Below are 24139 nucleotides of genomic sequence, written 5' to 3' on the forward strand. Positions count from 1 at the left end.
ATACTGCACTATGCAGATTTCTGCTGTAAAAACAGCTGCATCTTGATGCATCATGCGAGGAGCAAGTCGCCCACGTTGAGTAATGTGAACTGAAACTACCATAGGCTGTGTTGCATGTCTTGCTCAGAGGCAGAGAGAGAGCTCTGCCATACCACTGCCACACACCAAGATCACCCACGACTGGCACTGCTAATCAGCTCTCGCAACACTAGTCGGTGGTACACAAGGGTGGCGGTGTGTGTGTGTGTCTATAGGCATGTTTGCTATAAGCAGCCTTGTGGGGGGGGTCACAAGATTCACCAGAATTCCCGTTTGCGTGAACAATATTATGCAGCATTACAAAATTCAACAGAAAGGTTTGGTCAGAAAAAGGACAAATGACACATTTTTTTAATCTTGATTTTAATTCATACCTACCACCGTTAAAAGGGGAATTTAAAAAGCGAGTTAATGCTTAAGTATATTTTAAACATATCCACTTGAGCTGTAACGCTTGGCAAAAAGTTATAATTTTGTTGTGTACCCAATTAATAATTGCTTAAAACCATGGCTACACATAATTCAAAACCAAAGGAAGTACAGGCTGTACTCCATGAAGAGTACCCGATCATGGAGCACAATGAAGCAGCACAACTGCATTAAAGGAAAGTGTTCATTGCTTTAAAATGTCTGGGTTTTTATATAGCTGCTGAAAACATGTCTATTCATATTAAAACTACGGCAACAGCAAGAAGATGGTATCTGTGTCACAAACGTGGGAGGGTTGTTCCCAATCCAAGATGCGAAAAGCTTGACTGTGCCGGGTCTATCAGACTGTTTTTTTCCAAGCGGTTTTGCATTGGGTGCTACACCTTTAAGTATTCAAAAATGCGAAGACTTGAAAATGAAGAACATATTGAGGCAAATGGTTCAGTTGTGTTTCTATTCTAGTTATGCTTCCCTGAAGCTGTTTCCTCTCCACACATCCCTGGGATAGCTATGGTTGCATCAAAACTCCCTGCAACCTTACAAATCATCCCGAAGCTGTCTGCAAGAGAAGACTTTATTAACAAGCATTTGCAATGCAATAGGTCTCGCTTTCACACGACTTTAAGCTATTGGCATTGTAAATGACAATGACTTTTATTTCGTTTTAAAAACTAAAACATAAATATAAGGCATTGTTATTTACAATGCCAATAGATCAAACTCGCGTAAATGCGAGACCTATTGCATTGCAAATGCTTGTCATGGTCGCCCCCACTTTTTGCCACTGGTGCTCATATTTTTTAAATGATGTGCACATTGGGTCCCTGCTAACCATGCCTCAGGGCCAGTGATCTTTCCCTAAAAACAAGGCAACATTGTACTCCAATTTACACACAATTTCGCACCCCTGTCAAGTCTCTAGTAAATTGTACCCCATGTCCCTAAGGGCTACTGCATGCATTATGCCACCCTAAGGGACCCGCATACAAATTGCACACAGACTTCACTGCATTTGGCAAACCATGTGTGAAAACATGACATGGCACACTCACTAGTGCAATGCCAAAGTCACTGCATTTAATATATATAAGTCGCCCCTACTGCAGATCTTGTAGCCCTATGGCAGGGTGCTTTATAATACATGTGAGGGCATATCTGCATGAGCAGCTATGACCCATGGCTGTCTATGTCAATTACTAGATGGTACAAGTGAACAGGTAAGCGAACTTAAATATAGATTCTGGGTATTGGTCATTACAAGTTCCCCAGCTGCATGATGGTTTTACTGAAACCTATGGTGTTTTAAATCAAATATTTTGTCTTAAGAAATCTGTATTGTTACAAGTGCTAGATATATTATGACATGCACTCAGAGGGCACCATAGAGGTGACCCCTGAAACACCTACCACTGTCTAGAGTGCTGCCGGACTGATATTGTCTAGCCTGAAAACACAGACAAGTTTCTGATCCTCTGCAGGTGAAAGCCCGCGCTTTCTGAACTCAGAAACAATAACTGCTCTGTAGGAAAGTGTTCACACATCCTTCAGAAGGATGGCTAGTGATTTAGCATATCAAGGACAGGGTTTCAAATCCCATACCACCTTTGATATGCAACCCCGGCTTCCCCTAGACCTGGGAGATGCAACCCCCCTGTCCTTAGGCCCATTTGGCACCAGGAAAGGCGGGAAATTAGCTATGCAGTAGGCGTGTTGCTAGTAACACCCCTAAGGTCGGCTACCTGATGTGCAACATACAGGAAAGGTCCCTCCATTTTGTGTTTGGTGGAATTAGGAACTCTGGGACAGGGTTATGCCAACTTCCCACAGGAAGTGGTCATAGAGGGGGTGTAGTGGCCAGAGGATTAAGTAGTCCATTGGCAACTAAGGAGTAGTTCCTTACCTGTAACTCCAGTTCTGTAGTAGGGGTATCTCTGTTATAGTCATAATCTTGTGAATAGTCCCGCCCATGTGCCTGGAGCCCGGAGCAATCGAAATAGTCTCTTAAGTTGTCTTCTTCTGCAGTCCTGCATAGACACTTAAGAGAAAATCAAAGACAAATAATGCAGCCTAAAACTACAAGGCTACAATGGCCAGCACTTCATCTCGAAGTGAAAAAGAGCCAAATAATATTAAATTTTACACACATTGTAAAGTTTCACACCTAGAGACACTCCCCTTCACAAAAATCCTTTGTCATGATAGAGAGGAAGGGTTGGACAGACAAGCCCCATAGGCTGCCATTATGTGTCTGGAAAAGGGATACTGTGCCTTTAAGGAACTCTTCAGAGACCCTCGGTATCCCAGGATGCACAGCCAAAGGCCTTTTACTGTCAGTTCTTTTTGAAGGTGTATAAAGCCAGGCCTGTAGCATTCAGTACATTATCGTTTCCTCCACCGGGGAGGAGGGCGGGCGCTTATGACTATAACAGTGTTGCAAAGTCATCCTGTGCCCTGGGCACCCCCCAACTTTTTGCTGACTGGAACTGGTGGTAACTGACTCTGACTGACCCTGGGCTCTGTTTAACCAGGCCCAGGGCCAGTGCCAAGCTAAAAGGAACACATTAGAACACAGTTAAAACACCCAACATACACTAGGGTACACTATAGTATGGTGGGGTACCCCTGTAGTTGGCATGACCTACCACCTAAGCCCCTAGTATGTAATAGGGCAGGGGATTGAAACTACCTAGAAGTCTCCATTATCCTGGGGCATGGCAGTTTAGAGGCCAGCAGATTCTCTGCACCAGCATGTGTGCAGTGCTGAAGCCTGAGGTCAGTTTAAACCCTAAATTGTGCCCCAAACTCGACTTTGGGGGTAGGGGCCCTTAAAAATTAAAAACCTACCATGTTTATGCATATTAGGGACCCCCAGGATCCCCCCTAGGTATCCCAGGGGTGGGGGTCAGTTATCTATAAGGAGCGCCCTAATAAAATGAGTTTTTAGAAGCCAGGGTTAAGTGAAATTTTACATTTCACTCCCCACATTGTCTGAAAGAGGTGCTCAAATTCGACTTTGATGCTGGAAGAATTGGGTAAGGGTGATCTGCAATATTTCTGCAGATTCAGAACCCCTGAAGTCTCCCCTAGTTGCACAGGGGGTGGGGGTCCGGTAGAAATTTGGGAAATACTTATAAAATATGGTTTTATACGCCCTGGTGCTACAAAAGTGGCGCAAGTCATTTTTCCCATTGCAAACCACATGGCCCATAGGTTAACATGGTAGGAAGTGATTGATTAATAAATATTGATAGGAGAGGACTAGCCGGACCATTCAAAGACTTCCCAGAATGGTCGTAGTAAATCCAACAATATTATATTGTTGATTTTCTCCTAAAGTGTACATACAATAAGTTATGAGACTTTCTTGTTTGTAAGTCCAAATTCAGCCTTTCAGTGGTCTGTCCTGATTGGTCAGATTTAAGTGGATTAGCCAGGCTGCTGGGAGGGCAGTGATCTGTTCTACAGGAATTCCAGGCCAGGAGGTGGCGTCGTAAACTACGCTCTTCAAAGGCAAGAGGGGAGGCCTGGGTTTTAGTCCACAATGACAGTTGTGACCCAGAGTCAGGACTAGGCTTAAGAAAGGAATTTGCAGATGTTACTGGGATGGTCCATGGAAATGAGATATCCCAGGGGGTGTGTTTAGCCAGCTCTTACCTCCTTGCTGGAAAATCAGCCATTATGGATTTGGAAGGATGATGCATTCTGGGACAAACTAATGACACACTCCACAGGATGTGGTCATAACTAGGAGGAGTTGCCCTGCTCTCATTGGTCAGCAGTGACCTGGTGCTTCACCCAGAGAATTTTAAATAAGTATCTGAGAGGGGCAGAGCCCTCCAGATCTGCTGCTTGAAACTGAATGAAGCAAGAAGTGCCCTGCTGAAGGTTTTGCTGTGTGCAAGGAACTCTAAGGCATGCCCTATGAAGACTGCACCCTCTGAAACTACAGCCCTGTGGATTACCTTGCTGCCAAAAGACTCAAGAGTGGAAACTTCCTGCAAGCTACAGGTTAACAGAGCTCACCTGGACAGCCCCACAAAGAATTCCAAGCCTGGAGAACAGTGGATTTGTAAGGGGTTTTGTTCAAGTGGATTGCGGAATTGAAGTTTCACACTTTCAAGGACCCTCTTGGAGATTCCAGAACCTTGGATTGCGTGTTGGATACTTTGGGACCTGCAAGCAGAACGCCAGGAAGGTGTTCTAACTGGACCCCGCTTGCTGAAGAAGGCGGCCCACTGTAGTGGTGAGAATTCTTCAGAACAATTTATAAAGGTGTGTCCCTGACAGAGAAAAGAAAAAGACTTAAAGGGGCGCTGTTGGTTTCTAAGCACTAGAAAGTGACTAATCTTTAAAAATTCATATCTCAGGTTCCCTACAGTGGGTTATTTTCGTTTTGGTGTCATTTAAAAGATAAAAATATTACCTATTTTTATAAATTGGTGTTGGATTTTTATTTTGTGTTGTGTCCTAATTATTTACTGAAATGGTGTTTTTAAATGCTTAACATACCTGTCTTTGAAGTTAAGCCTGTCTGCTCGCAGCCACGTTACCAAGGGTTGAGCAAAGGAATAATTTTCTAAGACCTATGCTGAGTCCTATCATGTGTTAGTGGCCTTATTGCCAGTGGCAGACTTACATTTGCCCCTACCAATAACCCACTTTCAAACAAACAGATACACCCCAACTACAGAATTTGAGTTACAGGCAAGAAACTACTCCTTCTGTAGTATGGGATCTCTGTGTATAGTCATGATCTTGTGAATAGAATGGCAAGCCCATCCCAACAAACCAAACCAGCGGTTGAGGAAACAGACAAAAACCACTACTGTGCAAACAGATATCTCAACGAAGCCTGCCCAACCTGAGCATCTGCCCTGGCATCAGAGTCCAGGCAGTAGTGTTTGGCAAAGGTATGGACTGACTTCCAAGTGGCAGCCCTAAAGATGTCTGCAATGGGAAGATTACGTAGCAATGCTGTTGTAGCCGCTTTGCCCCTGGTGGAATGAGCCTTAGGCGTACCCCCTAAGGTCTTGTTAGTCTTTTGGTAACATAACTGGATACAGGACACAATCCACCTAGAGATGGACTGTTTAGAGGGGGCATGACCAGTCCTGACCGAACCATAATTGACAAACAATTGGTCTGACCTACGAATGTCTTTGGTCTTATCTAAGTAGAACTTCAACACCCTTCTTACATCCAGGGAATAAAGAGACCTCTCCGCCGGAGAGGAAGGATGTTGGAAAAACGTAGGCAAAGTTATCGTCTGATTAACATGGAAATCAGAAATTACTTTCGGAAGGAACTTAGGGTGAGTCCTCATGACAACTTTGGAAGCATGAAACACTGGGCTCTTGACAACACAGAGCCTGAATCTCACTCACCGTGCTGGCCGATGTTATAGCCACAAGGAAGGCGGCCTTCCAGGATAAATGCTGTAGAGAAGCCTTATGAATAGGTTCAATAGGCTCCTTCATCAACCGTGACAGCACCACATTCAGTTCCCATGAAGGCGACAGACGCCGAACAAGGGGAAATACTTTCTTCAATCCCTTCAAAAAATCTTTAATTACAGGAATCTGGAAGAAGGATGTTTGTGAAGGGCATTTCCTATACGCAGTTAATGCTGTGGGGTGAACCTTAATAGAATGGAAATTAAGGCCAGATTGAGCTAAATGCAAGAGGTATGGAAGGATGACATCTTCCTTGCAGGAGGTAGGATCAGCGTTCTTGAACATGCACCAGATGCAGAACCTTTTCCACTTATAGGCATAGGAAGTCCTTGAGGAAGGTCACTTAGCCTCCTTGAGTATTTCCATGCAGTTGTCAGGCAAGTTCAAGTGTCCATACTATCTCAGGAGCCATGCCGCCAAACTCAACGATGAGAGGTTGGGGTGCACCATCTGCCCGCCGAACTTCGTGAGAAGGTTCGGCCGACATGGAAGCCGCAGATGTGGTTGGAGAGACCGGTGGAGCAGGTCCGTGAACCACCACTGTCGAGGCCACTCAGGAGCAATGAGGATCATTCGTGCTCTGGATTGAGACAGCTTGACGAGTACTGCCGGAATAAGGGGAATGAGTGGAAAAGCGTACAGAAAGCTGTTCGACCAGCTGATCCATAGCACATTCCCTAGAGTCCCCGGTTGGTAAAACCTGGAGGCAAAGTCTCGGCATTTTCTGTTTTCGGCGGTGGCGAACAGATCTATTTCTGGAGTGACCCATCTTTTGAAGATGTTTCCTAGCACATCGTCGTTTAGGACCCCCTTGTGGTGTTCCTGGACCAGCCTGCTGAGTGCGTCCGCTGAGCATTCTGCACACCTGGTAGATGGGTAGCCGTTATCCTCACTCCTCTGGCTAGCAGCCTGCGCTTCCTGGGACAGTGTGCGCGATCTCAAGCCCCCGTGCTTGTTGAGGTAATACATTGTGGTCGTATTGTCCGTCCTAACAAGCAAGGAGTTGCTCTGGAAGGACGATGAAAGGCTTTCAGCGCCAAATGAACAGCTCTGAGTTCCAGAAAATGTATGTGATACGTGGATTCTGCCTGCGACCACGTTCCTTGAATCTGTAGATGGTCTGAATGCGCTCCCCAGCCGTGGCGAGAAGCATCTGTCACAATAGTCTGTATAGGAATGTCCTTGTGGAACGGAACCCCCTTGAGGAGATTCTCTGCTGACCACCACCATCTCAGGGACTGTTTAGCGTGTAGAGACAGTTGGATCCCGTCGTCCCAGCTCCCTCGTTTCTGGTCCCATTGATCCTCCAGACATTCCTGCAGCGGTCTCATGTGTAGGCGTGCATGTGGTGTGAGGAAGATGCAAGAGGCCATCGACCCCAGAAGAGAAGACACTGTCCTCACTGTCGTTGATGGAACGGACATGAGAGCCTTCCGAAGGATCGATAAGCGTCGCTCCTCCGAAGGAGACACGCTTGCTCTGAGAGTATTGATGGAGGCTCCCAAGTACTGCAGGCACTGAATAGGAGTCGGAACGTACTTGGACATGTTGATGTGCAAACCCAGCTGATTCAACAGAACGGCCTTCCTGTGGAAATGCAATTGTGCTTCCTGGAAGGTGGAGGCTTTGATCAACCAGTCGTCCAGGTAAGGGTAGACAAACACCTTGTTCTTTCTCAGGTGCGCTGCCACCACTGCCATGCATTTTGAAAAAGTCCTGGGTGCAGACTTCAGACCAAACTGTAGTACGGTGTACTGATAGTGGTAGATGCCGACTAGGAAGCGCAGGAACTTCCGGTGTTTCCGTGCAATGGGCACATGGAAGTACACATCCTGCAGATCTATTGCGCAAAGCCAGTCTCCTCGTTACAGCTGAGGATTAATCTGGTGCAAGGACAGCATGCGAAATTTCTCCCTGCGAATCCATTTGTTTGCTTGTCGCAAATCCAGAATGGGCCTGAACTCGTTTTTATACTTTTTGCGTACTTGAAAGAACCTTGAGTATAGACCCTTTTCCCTTTGAGACAGAGGGACGTCTTCTATCGCCCTTTTTCTTAACAGGGTATCGGCCTCCGCTTGAAGTTCGCACAGCTGGTATTGCGAACAAACAGGTGGAATAGCTGGAGGAGGGCTGACAAAACGAAGACTGTATCCATTGCAAACAATATTCAGCACCCACTTGTCCGGAGTAATTTTTCTCCACTCGGCCAAGTAATTCTGTATGCTTCCCCCCACCGGAGCGGGTAACGGACGAGGGGGAAGTAACTGGCGTGTCATGCGTCGGATATCTGGAGTTTGCTTGCTAATTCCGATATATCATGTCTATTTTTAACAGACATGGCTAGGGGTAGGCTCCGAACCAGATGTTGCTTGTGCTCTGCCGTCTAACTACACCATCTTGAGGAAAGACAGGATCGGGGGCAGAGGAGGAGGAGTGGCCTTGATAGTGGATAAGGCCTTGGGTTGTTCCTCTTTTCCTGTGGAGAACATCGCAGGTTGTGAAGCTTTAGGCTTCACACTCAACCTCTCGTCCTCCCAGACGTGCACAGGGATTCTTGTATATAGACCTCCTGGCCCGATTGGTACTTTTATTGAGGACCTGCAGGCAGCTCTTTCCATACCCTGTCTGCGTTCTGCGCATTGTATGCTGTTGGGTGACTTAAATCTACATATGGACTCATCATCCGACGCTAATGCGTCAAAACTACGGGAAATAACTACAACCCTGGGGCTTAAAGCTTTTACTGATAGCCCCACTCATGTGAAAGGACATATGTTAGATGTACTTTTTTCTACGGCGCCGATAGTTGTATCCCCGCCGCTTCCAGTCCTTTGGTCTGACCATTTTTTATTAAAATTTGTTATGTCTTATGAGATTAGGCCCAGGCAAAGAACACAAAAGGAGGTGTCTCGTCAATCCAGAGCTTTTCACCTAGTGACAGCGGATATGCTATCCGCTGCTCTATGCCAACATCCCTGTAATTTGACAGGGATCTTAGATACTGATCTGATTTTGGTTCAGGAATGGCTGCGAACGAGATTCGTGGAGCTGGCTCCTGTGAAGCTAGCGAGAACTATTCCTTGCCACGACTCTGCTCCTTGGTTTACGGCCACATTACGTTCTATGCGCCAAGACTGTAAAAAGGCGGAACGTCTTTGGCGTCGTAAATATGATCCAATGGAGAAATCTAAATATCGTGATGCCATAAAAAGCTACCATAAAAATATTGCTGAAGCCAAAAAGGAATACCTTGAGCGTAGGATTGATCGAGCAGACAATACGGGTAGGGAACTCTTCAGAATTGTTAAGGAGTTTGTAGATCCTGCTGTAGGAGCTCCTCCACACTCTCATACGGAAGGGTGGATCAGACAGCTTGCAGACTTTTTTGTCACAAAGATCAAAACCATTCAGGATTCGTTTCCCCCTGTGGACTTACCCGGGGCAGCTGATGCTTTCGCCCAGAACGGACAGGTACCATCTTCAGAAGGCGAAAGTGAGCCCATACTATCGGTCTTTCCGCAACTGACTTGCGCAACTTCCTTGGAGCTACTGACCCGGCTTCAATCTGGCTCGCCTCTGGACGTATGTCCAGCAAGGTGTTTGGGCAGGGTGGCTCCGGTACTTAACAACTTGCTGAACCCCCTGCTCAATTTATCCTTGAGTTCCGGAGTGGTGCCGCGGGAGTGGAAACATGCACTTATTCTGCCGCTTATCAAAAAGCCTCAGTTAGATCCGTTGCAGCTGGCTAACTATAGACCGATCTCCCTCCTCCCTGCTCTGGCGAAGGTAGTTGAGAAGCATGTTCAACTCACACTTACCACCTTTATTGAGAAGAATAACATTCTGCATGATTCTCAATCTGGTTTCCGTGCGAATTACAGCACGGAGACGGCCCTCTTGGAGGTGACCGACGCCATCAGGGAGATGCTCGATCTTGGGGGTAAGGCTATGTTAGTCCTTTTGGACTTGTCGGCGGCCTTTGACACCGTCCCTCATGCTGGCCTCCTTTTAAGACTCCGGGAGATCGGCTTGCGGGGGACGGTGTTGGACTGGTTCCATTCTTTCCTATCAGACCGCCGGCAGGTGATCTGGGCTCCCCCGTTCTCCGCCGAAATGCAAGCGCTAGAGGTTGGGGTTCCTCAAGGGTCCATTCTGAGCCCCACCATATTTAATATCTATATGGCCCCTCTGGCGCTTGTAGCGGAGGCTTATGGGGCCCGGGTCATCTCATACGCTGATGACACCCAGCTTTTGTTCACCTGCAGCAAAGGCGAGGCTTTTGACGGCGACAGGATTAAGAGCTGTTTGAGCGCAGTGTTTGCGTGGTTTCAGCGACACAGCCTGAAGTGCAACTCGGATAAGTCTGAGTTGCTTTTCTTCGGCTGTGCCCCTGACCCGGGCTGGAAGTCCTGGTGGCCCCAGGATATGTTCCCCCCTGAGAAATCATCTTCCCAAGTGAAAAATCTGGGAGTGGTGCTTGATGATGATCTCTCCTTTCGCCCCCATATCATGGGGATATCCGGGAAATGTTTTGGCATCCTCAAGATGCTGAGGAAGTTTCTTCCTCTGCTGTCCCTACAATACCGGAAGACAGTAGTCCAGGCGTTAGTGGGATCTAGGTTAGATTACGCTAACGCGCTCTTTGCAGGTCTGCCCAAGTATCTTCTGGCCAGACTGCAAATTGTCCAAAATTCGGCGGCCAGAGCCATCTTCGGCCTGCCAAGATGAGCCAGCGCTCAACTGCTTTTGAATAGGCTGCATTGGCTGCCTATTTCTAAAAGAATCAGATTTAAAATTCTTACGCTGGCCTTCAAAGCCCTTCATTGCATCGGTCCTAATTATATTAGGAAGCGGATTGCCTTCTATGTGCCGCGGAGGGTGTTACGATCCGCCGATTTGGCTAAACTGGAGGTGCCCCCGGCTAAGCGTGTTCGGATGGGAGAACGATCCTTTCAATTTGTGGCAGCTCTATGTTGGAATGAGCTCCCTCTCCCCCTACGTAAAGCTACGAACCTCCTGGCTTTCAGGAAAGAGCTGAAGACTCTGCTCTTTTCTGTGTAATCATTGTGACAGTAGTGCTGTTTCCCTTTGCGTTTTTAGGTTTCAGGTCTCTTTGCCAAAGCGCCGGGACGCCCTCTTGGGCAGCCGTGCGCTCTAAAAGTACGGCCTTAACATAACATAACATAACTCCTCAGGGCTTAGACCCGGCCAGGCCCGTTTTAGCCGAGGAGGTCTGCTGGCCGCCTCTGCCCCTCTGACGCTTCTGGAAGGGTTGTCGCTGTGGAAGGGGCGGAAGGACTTCCGCTACTCCTTTGGTTTCTCCAAACTTCCAGCTTTCAGCGTTTCCACTTGCGCCTTCATGCGGGCCATCTCTTCGTCCGCATGAGTCCCGAAGAGGGTAGATCCCGAAAAGGGCAAGTTAGCAATCCGCTGTCGCGCCTCTGGTTTAAGAGATGTAAGGCGCAACCAGGAGTGGCGTCTCAAGTTTATGCCATGGCAGTACCCATGAGCAGCCAGGAGAGAGGCGTCTTCCGCCAAACTGATGACCTGATTCGAGACCATCATGCCCTCATTCAAGATCTCCTGGAAGTCTTCTCTCCTGTCCCTCGGGAGGAACTCAATGAATTGCTGCAGGGACTCCCACAAGGAGCGGTCATACCGACCCAAAAGCGCTGATGAACTCGCCGCCTTCATAGCGGTGGCAGCTGTACTGCAGACTTTTCTCCCTGCAGAATCTATTTGACGGCTCTCCTTGTCGGAAGGGACCGTAGACGAAGAGGCAGTACAATGCTGCTTCTTGGCCGCTGTCACAATGACAGAATTTGGGACAGGATCTGATCTTAAGAATGTTGGATCAGAATCTGGGGGCCTGTACTTCTTTTGAAGCCGGGATGGCGCCGACTTCACCGAGGCCGGCGTCAGAAACAGCTCCATGGCTGGTTCCTCCAGTCCTGGCACCAAAGGCAGCAAAGGGCGAGAGAGATGCCTGCATTGCAACGTTTCAAAGATCACAGAGGTGGGCACCGTCAGTGTGATCCCCAACTTTGCTGCCCCCCTCAGCAGCACACCCTGGAACATCAGTGTCATCCACTGGCGACACTCTCGTAGGGGGAGAGTCTGACAAAGTGGGAGAATATATCCTGCAACTGGACGAGTCCGTGTACCTGGACCGTGACCGTTCCCTCCGCCGACGATGACGTGACCTCGTCGAAGATCTACGCTCACTGCGAGAGCGATGCCTCCCTCTGGATCCTGACCTTGGCTTTCTGGGCCTTGCAGAAGCCACCGGCCCAGGAGGCTGCAGAAGCGGAAGAGGCTGAGCCGGAACCAAAGGCTTCGGTTGTGGAGGCGTCCTAGGCCTTGAGGGCGAATAGGTCCGAGAATAGTCGGAGTCCGGTGACCTAAGAACTCTCCTCTACTTACGAGCAGGCCTCGGGGAGGATGCTCTGGAGGTAGATCTCTCTGAGACCGAGCGCCGCCGCCGCCGGTGACTCGCCGATGATGAGGAGACGCTAACCACAGAGGCACTAGACACCGTTCTGTGCCTGGACTTCCTCTTCGACTTGTCCCTACTCGACGTCGACCTCTTCGACGTCTCTCTTCTCGACGTCGCTCTTCTTGACGTCGAAGAACTCCCAGACGTCGAGTGCCTTCACCTTGACGTTGATCTGTCTCTCCTCGACGTCAACCTTCGCATCGACGGCAAACGGCGGTGTCGCCTCGACAGCGAGCCTACATCTTTGGGACTCATCACGACGTCGATGGTGTGTCGACGCCGGTGAAGTCCTCGACGTCGACCATTACGCTGAACGTCGACGTCGCTTCGACCTAGAGCCCTGGGTCGACGGGGAACAGATGGTAGTCATACCTCTCGACGCCGACGTCGAAGCCATCGACGTCGACCGGGACCGGTGCCTTTTCTGGGCCTTTTCTTGACTGGGGAGCCCCCCCCAGAGGCAGATGCACGGGCAGAGGATGACGACAGAGTCCCTTCATGCCCAGAAGTCCCACCTGGTTCTTGATGTCTCTTCTGCTCCAGGCCTTGGAGACGAATCTTCTCCCTGTCATGTAGGTTCCTCCTGGAGAAAGAGTGACAGATATCACAGGAGTCAGGGACATGGGCAGAAGGGAGACAGAGTATGCACACTCTGTGGGGGTCAGATTTAGCCTTCTTCCTACCACACTCAGGGCACTTGTCAAATAAAGCTGGCATTTCAACAATATAGAGGTGGCAAAATTGGTCACAAAAGACAGCAACTGGAAGAGGAAGACCCCAAATGTTGAGTGAAACACTCAAATCACTGGTAAAGCTAACAAAATTGAAGATATACCCAAAAAGGTAAAGCTCAATGCTCTAGGGTCCTGCTAGCAGGAGTCGGGGAAAAAGAACTGAAAGTAAAAGGCCTTTGGTTGTGCATCCTGGGATACCGAGGGTCTCTGGAGGGTGGAGAGACCATGAGTACGTCGAAAGTAAATTGTACACGCTTATGTTTAAGATGGCCCACTAGATGGCATGCAAAAAAAGGAAAATGTTACTTACCCAGTAAGCATCTGTTCGTGGGATGTAGTGCAGTAGAGCCATATGCTTAGCATAACCCTGCTATCTAGTGATGGGCCCAGATATGTGCAAGTTGTTTTTCTTTGAATATAGTCTTTCGAGTAGAGTGACTTGATGGTAATGGGCATGGTCATCAATTCCATTGAGATTCATTTCCCGCAAGGCGGGTAAGGATGTAGTGTGAAATATAGTGTAGTCTAGTGTGATGCCCATCCTAAAGAAATGTGTGATATTTTATAAATGTAACTGCAACAAACACAGGTGTCCGGGGAGGAGGGTGGGTGCATGTCAATCTACAGCACTACATGCCACAAACTGATGCTTACTGGGTAAGTAACATTTTCCGTTCGAGGCATGTGTGGCTGTAGATACACCTGCCTAGCATAGACTGAAAACCGTCCTCCTCCATAGGCAGTGGCTAACCTGTGGGGGTTGCAGTTGATGGAAATAATGTATATAGAACTGCTTGGCCTGCATTGGTTTGTTGATGGCCCAGCACATCTACACAACATTGTGTTGTAAATGAATGCAGTGTAGACCATGTTGCTACTTTACATATGTCTGCGATTGGTATTTCACCTGGGAAGGCCATTGAAGCTACTTTCTTATTTATTTTTACAAGTGGAGTGAGCTCTAGGAGGGATGTGTAAAGTTCTTTAAGCTTTAGCACAGCATGTTTGGATACATTTGACAATCCAATGTGCAATGCCTGATTTAGAAATGGCCCTTCTTTTATGTAGTTTTGAAAAGGCAACAAAGAGTTGTGTTTTCCTAAATTATTTGGTTCTATCAATATAATACATGAGGGCTCATTTTGACATCTAAGGTGTGTAGAGCCCTTTCCGCAACTGAGTCAGGTTGGAGAAAAATACTGGTCATTTGATAGACTGATTAAGGTGGAATTGAGACACCTCCTTTAGAACAAATGTAGGTTGGTGCGCAGTAGTTGGAAGAAGTGTTCTTCTAAAGTTAATGCCTGAAGTCCACTGACACGTCTGAGTGAAGTGATAGCAACTAGGAATGTTACCATCCACGATAAAAACTGGAGGTGCACAAATGGCTTGCCCATTAATCTTGTGATACAATATTGAGATTGCAAATGGGAGATGGCGGCACCCTAGGAGGAATGACTCTTAAGAGCATCCAGGAAGGCTTTTATGACTGAGATCATGAATAGTATGTTGTCTGTTTTGTAGATATGCAGCTACTACTGCTAGGTGTAGCCTTACAGATTTAAACGTTAGAATGGAGAATGTAAATGAACAGCCAATGTCTTGAACTGTGGCCCCTCGATGATTATTGTGTTTGGATTGACAATAGTGAATGAATCTTTTCTACTTCACAGCACAACAGGCACAAGTAGTGAGCCTGCGCGCTTCTTTGAGACTGACAATACAAGGTTGAGGTAGATTTAAATAACCAAACTCTCAGACTTCAGGAGCCACATCGCACGGTTGAAGGACCTGGGGTTTGATTTCTCCATGGCTCTAATTGAGAAAGTCCTACCTGTTCAGCAGTACCTTGTGGGGAACTACTTAAAGTTTTAGGAGTGTGATAAATCATAGGTGTCACACCCATGTGGGAGCCACTAGAAGGAGGGTAAGAGATGTCTACCGTAGTTTGCGAAAGACAAACAGAAGCAATGGGAGAGGTGGAAAAGCATAAGCAAATATCCAAGACCAACTTATCCATAGTGCCTTTTTCCCTGGACTGTGGGCATGGGAACCTGAAGGTTAAGTTTGGGCATTTGGCATTTTTTGCTGTGGCGAAAAGGTTCAAGCTACAAGCATAGGAGAACTTGTGGGTGGAGCTCGCACTTGTGGACTTCTTGGTTCCTACTGCTGTGATCTGCAAAGTTGTTGTCTACTCCTGGTAGGTACTCCGCAGAACTGGGTCTAGGGAAGGTAGTCCTTTTAGGAAATTGTTGGTGTTCTACCACCGCGGCGTGGCAAGCTTGAGGGCCAAACCAACACTAGTTCTTTCCATTGACCCTCAGCTGGAGTCCATTGATGCAATAAGCACTCTTGGAGTGAACATATGTTGAGTCTGGCATGAGGTACTATGGCTATGCATGAAGCCATCATACTGGGGAGATGCATGACTGTCCTCACGGTTACCTGCTGATATGGCTGGAACTGGGGATTGAATCCTGTAAGGATTGAATCCTGGCGACATTGGGGTAAACTATGCCCCAATTGTGAGTCGAGGATGGCTCCAAGGAAGGGTTGTATTTAAAGGTAATGTAGGTGGAATTTGACTGCATTGAAGGCAAATCATAGTTGAAGAAGTAGGTTTATGGTGGCCTGAGTGTTTTGGATGCACTTATGACGAATTGCGCTTTTAATGAGCCAATTGTCTAAATATGGAAAAAACGTGTATTTTTTCCCTGCGCAGATGAACAGGTACAATTGTGAGACATTCGGTGAAAACTCTGGGGCAGTTGTGACCCCGAAGGGGAGCACTCTGAATTGAAAGTGCTGTCTGTTAATTACAAACCTATGGTATCGGCGATGCACCGGGTGAATAGGAATGTGGAAATAGGCTCCCCTTCACGTCCATGTTTCCTTGTTGTAGTAACGGAACGACATATTGAAGAGTAACCTTGTGAAACAGCTATGAGCTGTATTTGCTTAGGAGTCTGAGGTCCAAGACTGGCCTCAAGAACCTTTCCTTTTTGGGAATAAGGAAGTAGAATGAATAGACTCCTGTGCTTTGCTGGTGTATTGGCACTGGCTCTAGTGCTCCATTTTGGAAGTGCTTGAAGTTCCTCCCAGAGCAACTGTTGATGCTATGATGAGAGTTTGTGAGGTGGAATGCTTGGAAGTTTGAAAGTGAGCTCCAGACAATAACCATGTTAGATAATATCCAACACCCACTGGTTGGAGGTTATGTTCTGCCAGGTGGTAAAGAACCCTTGTAGTCAACACCCAACAGGTTTTGTGTGTGTGTGTGTGTGGGGGGGGGGAGAATCGCTGGCAAGTCAGGATTTGGTGGTGGTGGTGGCAGGCCTGATGAAATCGCCCTTGCCTCTACCCTTGGAATTATTGCCCCATAGGAGACACTGTAGTATCCTCTGGTCTGTGGACGCTGGTAGGAGGTAGAAGTCTCAGGGGAGGTGGGGGGTGGGGGGGGGGGGGGAGAATCGCTGGCAAGTCAGGATTTGGTGGTGGTGGTGGCAGGCTTGATGAAATCGCCCTTGCCTCTACCCTTGGAATTATTGCCCCATAGGAGACACTGTAGTATCCTCTGGTCTGTGGACGCTGGTAGGAGGTAGAAGTCTCAGGGGAGGTGGTCTTGGATCCTTTGTGATAAAAGTGGCGGTGAAAGGAGCTGTGTTGCGATGTTGTGTGCAACACCCTCATGACCTTGGCCGTTTGATTATCCTTCTTTATCTTTTCTAGGAGGGAGTCGACCTGGGGACGAAAAAGGTGCTCCCCATCGAAGGGAAGAGCCAAAAGGTTTTGCTGAACCTCAGGTTTAAACCCTAACACTTGAATCCAGGCATGTCTCCAAGGACAACACTAGAGTGTATGCCTCTAGCCACGGTGTCAGTCACATCAAGAGTACAGAGAATTGTGGTGTTGGAAATTAGCTTTCCTTCGGGGGCAATTTTGCATGCCTGCTTCTTGAGGTCCTCTGGAAGACGTTGGAGGTTTTCTTCCATCTCATCCCAGTGGGCCCTGTCGTTGCAGGATAGGAGGCAAATGGAGCTAGCAATCCTCCAGAAGTTGCCAGACTGGACAGCCACCCTCATCCCGCAGCATCTATCTTCTTGCTCCCTATCTGGCTGGGGTGCATCATCAGATGTGTGAGAGTTAGCCTAACTATCAATGAGTCAGTGGTAGTTGTGCTTTTATGTAGAGGGTTTAACAAGATATAACGTACAAGTCCTAGCCCCCTTCCCATTCCACTCCTGGATGGAGTAAATGGAACCCTCTGAAGAGTGTGGTGTGGGCTCTGAAGGTGAAGGCAGCGGTGACTGCGTGTGGTTAGCAGCAGGTGTTGTGCCGGGCTAGTAGCCTTGTCTGCCTTGTTTCTCGGCTTTGTTGGTATTGGGACTTTGATAATTGCCTCTTAGCTGTGCACCACAAAAGGTCTCGTAATGATACGACCAGTGTCGGGTGTATCATGATTTGGTTTTGTTTTGAGTTCAACTCATGTTGTAGTCATTGAAGTAGTGGTTCCACAGGCTCGGAACCATGTGCATATTTGCCGAAGGTGAATGATTTCAGCTCCGACGTCGAAGTCTTTGATGCCGGTACTTTTGGTGCCAAGGTTTCAAGTCTGAAGCTGGAAATTTCGGCAGAGTGGTGTTTCTATGCAGAAGGTTTCAGCTCCAACGGTTGGCTCAACTCCGATGGATGAGGAGTAGGTTTGGGAGTAAGTAACCTGTGCCGTTTTTCAATCTATGAACAAAAATCGATAATTTTTCTTCATCCTACTAAGCGAAAGTATTTTATTCTTTGAGTATTTCCTTTGGAGAATACTTTTATTGTGACAAGGACACATAACTTGCTAAGATGTAGCTGAAATAAATTGAGAAAAAACACTCAGAATGAAATCAATCCTGTTATGATCAAATCAGAAAGAATTGTATAGGCTGCCTCAGGTGGCACATAACATTCTCCAAAAGCAAAGATCAAGGCGAACACTCTACTTCTGAGGCTCAAAAGTTGTAGGTGTCAGTCTCCAAGCTTGCTACGTGGGATGACAAAAATATCTTTGCACACCAATGTGCAGAAAACATCAAATCCTGAAACATATTCTTACCTCAGTCTCTGCTAAGTGTGTACAACTTCAAAATGTGGCCATGCAAGTGCAGAAACTAAGGTCAGTATGTGCAGTATCGCTTCACATTACCTTTCCCTTACCTACTTGTTCTCTGCACTGGTATACCAATTATGTGCAAGTCACGGACTTTAAATCCACATTTTGAAGGATAGGTATCACAGATCTCCACACTCTCAAACCACATCCACGCTTTAGCAAGGTTTCTCACCAATATCCTTTGTGGTCAGCCGTCTCCTCTGTTTCAGCACAGGCTGCGAGGCTTCAACAGATCCAGGTGGAAAAGTGATGTCACGCCGAATCAGCGGAGGCTGCACAGGAGGTGGTGCAATATGAGAGGCAGGAACAGGGGGGCCTGCCTTCTGCATCTTCATACTAGAGTGCAGGAACGAGGACTTGCTAGGTGATGTGCGGCTCTCCAGGGGCCTTGGAAGTGGGGCTGGGCTAGATACCTGAGGAATGTGATTCTGCAAGCTTGGAGGGGCCTGAAAGTTTGCTTGCGGTGGCCTCGTCATTGGAGGTACAGGGGCCGGAGGGGCATATGGAGGTTGACGGTTCATGTGGGAAGGCCATGGCCCCTCAGGATTTATTCTCTGATCAGAGTGCATTAGTTCTTCTGTTCGGTTCACCCCGTGATAGCCGGGTCCTTGGGGGGCAGTGCTGGGGCCCTGCCGGTTTGTATAGTTGTACCCCACTTCATTGCGCCCCTGCCACATGGTACCTTGTTGTTGTCCCTCTGGGGTTGTTGGCATTGGGCTGCCCATCATCTGAGGTGGTACTTGTGGAGGGGCACTTGAGCCTGGGGATGCGGAGACCCTATCCCGGCCATACTGGAATGGAAACTGATTTTGGGGTCCTGTAGTTGGCCGGCGGTCAGTAGTGGCAGTAGGAGGTTGGGGGTAGCTGTTGCTGTACTGGTTGTACAAATCCTGCTGTGGAGAAGGCTGTGCTGTAGGGGGTTGGTTAGGCTGTTGGCTGGCAGCAGCTGGTGGTGCTGGAGGTGGTGGGGGCTGTTGTTGAGACTGCGGTTGCTGCTGTCCAGGCCCCGTGCTGTATGGCACTGAATACATGTCACCCTCATGGCGCTTGGCAGGAGGACCATATGTGGCATCCATGGACCTCTTGTAGTTCTAGGAGACAGAGAACAGTACAAGTCAGTGTTCTGCTGATACAAACACAACAGCGGGAAATCAGGGAACTGATACCTTAAAAATTATTTGCCTGAAATTATTATACCAAGAGAAGGATCACTTAAGAGACCAATTTAAGCTATTTTTCTGCATTCTGGAAGCTTGCTAATGATTTGAGTTTTCCTTTACAATAATTGCATTTATTTAGTGCTTATTATCCATTACGAAGCGTTGAGCTTTATGCTAGGCAGCACACTGTTTGGGAACCCACAGTAAGTGCTTAGTCCAGCGTTATAGTTAGTTATTTGGATTGGCCTTCTGTGTTTAAGGTAACCATTCAATCAAGTTTCTTTGTGGTAGATAAAATTAATACGAATGAAGTGCGAACATTAGTGGTGTGTTATGAGAGTTCATACAGATGGTTGCTGAAGTTAGTAAATATGCTTGAGGAGTTTAGGTACTCTAAGGCTGCAGAGATATAACTTACAAAGGCGAGGTTGCAATCTTAGATAGGAGTTATGGGCAATTTTCAGAAACACACTCGCAGAGATTAAGACAAACATGTATGTGACTGTGAGAAGGCTGTGCTCAGAGAGCAGAAGCAAGCAGAGGATGGAAGGGAATGAGAGGGCTATTTGAAAGGAAATAAAAAGGAGGGGCGACAATCAGATGTTTTAACTAAAGGCCAGCTTTTCATGTCTGGTTTAGAAATACAGAGGATACTTTTTAAGGTAGCATTCAATTTGAGGATGCGACACTGTAGAAAGAAATGGCATAATCTGAAAGAGAAGATAGTGACACACATTAGGTATTTTTATTACGCACTACAACACTATGTGCACTGCTAGGCTGCACACCAGACCACAGCTCCAATAAGGCAAGCTGATCAGGGGTTGGAAGCATAAAGTAATGGGTGGAAGCATATACTGGGAAATATCAAGAGTGAAGAGTCAAACTTAAACCACAGTCACTGAAACCATTTCTGGAGATTGCGTCTTTCTGAGCTAACTGGAAACTTTCACATTGGCTGCTTAAGAGCTGCAAGTGCCAATTCAAATTAAGGAAAGAACTAAAACTGCCAGGAGAGGAGCACAGAGAAAAACAACAAACAACAATAAGACACGCACTACACTCAGCCCAAAATACGATAACAGCCACAGGAGGCGAGACAAAGGAAGGGGGGACCGCAAAATGACCACCACAAGAACCTGATTCATAGCACACAAGAGGGGAGGGCACAAGGCCAAAGTAAAATCCCTAGACAACAGATCAGAGCCTGGGACCAGTGACAGCTAAAAACCTAATATGAATCACAAGCAGAATGACTGGGGCTTGACAGGTCCAGCATACGTGCCCCTATGTATGAATGGCTAGAACAGGGTATGCAGTTCCTAGAGGAGAAAGGAAAAGGGGCTACGGAGGGGAATTCCTCCTCTCTAGCGACAACACTACAGTTCTTTGTTTTTTACCAAAGCATATAGCCAATAAAGGAATCCTGTGGGATCCCTACTACAGCTATTTTTATCCTGCACTTACCCATGCCCACCTCTACTCATATTACTCTCTACACAAATGCCCCATCACCCCTCAGACTGCCCAACGGCAAAAAGAAAGACCTCCGGCAAAGAGCCCCCTTGCATGGTAGATTGGGCATTACAGCGCAGGCCCAACAAGGAGCAGCCCGATGAGGAAGCATGACACCTCTTGGGGTGTGTGAGGGCCCTTACGCCTACAATGAGCTATTCCGTCTCTATCTTTCCTCCTTCTCACTACTGGTACATCACCCCACCTTGCCCCTGCACCCCTTCCGTTTCCCTTTGCCTGTTTCCTCTGTATCCCTGTTCTCGCCACCTAAAAACCTAATACATAGATTCTTCAAAAGGGAAAGGGCCGGCGTGGACGAAGCCACAGGTTCTCAACTCCATCAGGCAGACGGGCCAGAAGTTACGCCCAGGAACCCTCGAGCCTTGAACAATACAAAATGTGATACCAGCAAAGGCAGCCCTAACCTAAAGAAGTAAACCACAGCGGAGATGGCAGAGATGGTCGTGCTGGCCGAATTAGCTGATACCGAAGCAGGAAAAATCAGCACCTGAATAACTATTAAGGACAAGGTAAAGGCCCATAACGCCATGGAGAGCTCTCCAACAACAGGGGAGATGGCAGAAGAGGAACCAGAAAGAAGGAGGTGCGCAGACTATATTAAACATTGTAACATGTCAGGCATACAGGCGAACGTAGAGACAGAGGCCATCGAAATCTCGTCTACAATGAACAATCAGGAAGACAACACAAAGGAAGACATGGAGGACACAGAAGTGCAAGGCCTGAAAAACACCAAAAAGCATATGCAAACGGAGGGGCAAAATTATGCAAAGGCGCAGAATAGGAAACCACTCTCTGTGGAAGCAATGATCACCCATCCAGAGAACTATCAGCTTGAAAAGCAGCAGAACGTGGCAGGGAGAAGGCCAAAACAGACTTGCTCAACTCTACTAAGTAATAACTGGCCAGAGCATTGGCAACAATCATCAGACCAGAGTTCAGCTGACATGGCCAGTGAAGACAAACACAGAAAATAAACAAGTGGAGTCAAGACAAACATACTCAAATCATCATATGCCCAACCGGACTCTGACAAGCGGGGAAGCTCTCAGAACACACTATACATATCATAAACACCTCCTTAATAGCGGGAGTCAAGGTACTTACCTGGCAATCGCACAAATGAACAATCAGGAGGACAACACAAAGGAAGACAAGGAGGACACAGAAGTGCAAGGCCTGAAAAACACCAAAAAGCATATGCAAACGGAGGGGCAAAATTATGCAAAGGCGCAGAATAGGAAACCACTCTCTGTGGAAGCAATGATCACCCATCCAGAGAACTATCAGCTTGAAAAGCAGCAGAACGTGGCAGGGAGAAGGCCAAAACAGACTTGCTCAACTCTACTAAGTAGTAACTGGCCAGAGCATTGGCAACAATCATCAGACCAGAGTTCAGCTGACATGGCCAGTGAAGACAAACACAGAAAATAAACAAGTGGAGTCAAGACAAACATACTCAAATCATCATATGCCCAACCGGACTCTGACAAGCGGGGAAGCTCTCAGAACACACTATACATATCATAAACACCTCCTTAATAGCGGGAGTCAAGGTACTTACCTGGCAATCGCACAAATTAGAGATAAAAGTAGATTTGACACACATACCTGCTCAGAGAGTGCTCTCAATCGATAAGAAGATCGAAGCACTAAACACAAAAATGGACTGCCGGCTAAACAAGAGCAAGAGCACCGTGGGACCCACAGACAACATAAATGATGCTATAATTGGGAATCTAATCTCACTTCCTGATCTTCTAACACTGTGTATGAAGCTGGCTCTGTGTATATACTATACCAAAAAGAGGTATAGTGTGCACAGAGACCAGAGGAACCCCAAAGGTAGGCAGAGGTAAAAGTAGATAGCACCTTACTCTCTATTTGTGGTAGTGAGGGTGGGCAATCAAGCTTTGTCTCAGGGTAGTGTTAAGCATTCATTGTACAAACTCCAGCAAGAAATGATGTCACACACTCAGAGACTGAACTCAGACCAAGTCAATTATCAGAATTACTTTTCAGTTACTTTATAGATTACAATACTCGTTACTTTTTGGATTACCTTTTAAGTTACTTTTGCTAATCAGTGTGATAAGCCTGAATATCACACAGACATTTCCTAGACAAAATATAAGTAATAAAATGTTGGTATATTTGCAGTTTTTGATGTTTTCATACAAACCAACTCCACACTAAGAAGAATTTGCAAAGAAAAGCAGTCAATGCAATCCTATCGGCGGAAGGGAAGTTATTGGTATACAGGTAAGTGCTTGTTTGTGAGAGTTGCTTTTCTGGGGTTAGAACCAGGGTTCCCCCAGGTCAAGGATGCACTCTCAAAGCACCCTCAGCGGCACTAGGGTGGCCAGGTGCAGAGTGCTGAGGCCCAATGTTAATGGGGCCTCCGGTTGGTAGCTGCTCACGAGCAGGCCACAAGGTTGTGGAAGGAAAGTTGCTGGACTTCAGCTCAGGGCAAAGGGGGATCCAGTTTAGCACAAAAGGTGCACCTACAGAGGTACTGGGGAGGCTGTGTGCAGGGTGCTGTTTTGGCGTCCGGTGCCCTGTTTTGAATGGGAGTTTCCGGTTTGGAATTTTGGCTGCAGGCTCGTTCCAGGAAGACTTCCGGGAGGGACCAACAGCTGGGCAGGTAAGTTGGAGGGCTCATGGACGTTGGTGCACCTCGGGTTCTCTTCTCCAGGGTACTGGATGTATGGATGTCTTTTGAGGACAGATTTCACCTTACCGTGCCACTCGCGGTAGGGGGAGGAGGTGGGGGGGCTCCGTGCAGAGACTGCAGGCGACAACGGGGAGTCCTGAAGGGGTCAACCCACAATGGACTTGGACTCTGGAGCACTGTGGGACCTCACTGGGACCAGTGGGCCACTCGGACTCGGGCCGTAGGCGTCAGGTGTAGTGGTGGTTCCAGATGTTGGTTTTCTTTGTCCTCAGCAGGCTCGTAGCCTGTCTTGGGAGTTTCTTTTGAACAGAGCTGCTGTTCACAGGAGATCCAGTCTTTGTTGAAGGCAGTTGGCCTTCCCATGGTTCTGGAGGCTGCAGGAAAAGGCGACTTTTGGCGTAGGATCTCTGGAAACTGCAGACTGCCAGTAGGGCTTGGGCCAAGTCAGTTCTCTGCAGTATCT

At 47.5% G+C, this 24139-nt stretch overlaps 1 protein-coding gene across 1 annotated transcript in view; it reads right to left on the reverse strand.

Annotated features, from left to right (window-relative positions):
- ARID1A (AT-rich interaction domain 1A) overlaps positions 1-24139 on the reverse strand; it is a 579170-nt gene that overhangs the window by 32348 nt on the left and 522683 nt on the right. Inside the window, exon 18 of the mRNA XM_078682637.1 lies at positions 18479-19397. Coding sequence (XP_078538763.1) covers positions 18479-19397 — 919 coding nt within the window. The remainder of the gene's footprint in view (positions 1-18478; positions 19398-24139) is intronic.

Source organism: Lissotriton helveticus, chromosome 3_1 (genome assembly GCF_964261635.1).
Source record: "Lissotriton helveticus chromosome 3_1, aLisHel1.1, whole genome shotgun sequence".
Taxonomy (NCBI): Eukaryota; Metazoa; Chordata; class Amphibia; order Caudata; family Salamandridae; genus Lissotriton; species Lissotriton helveticus.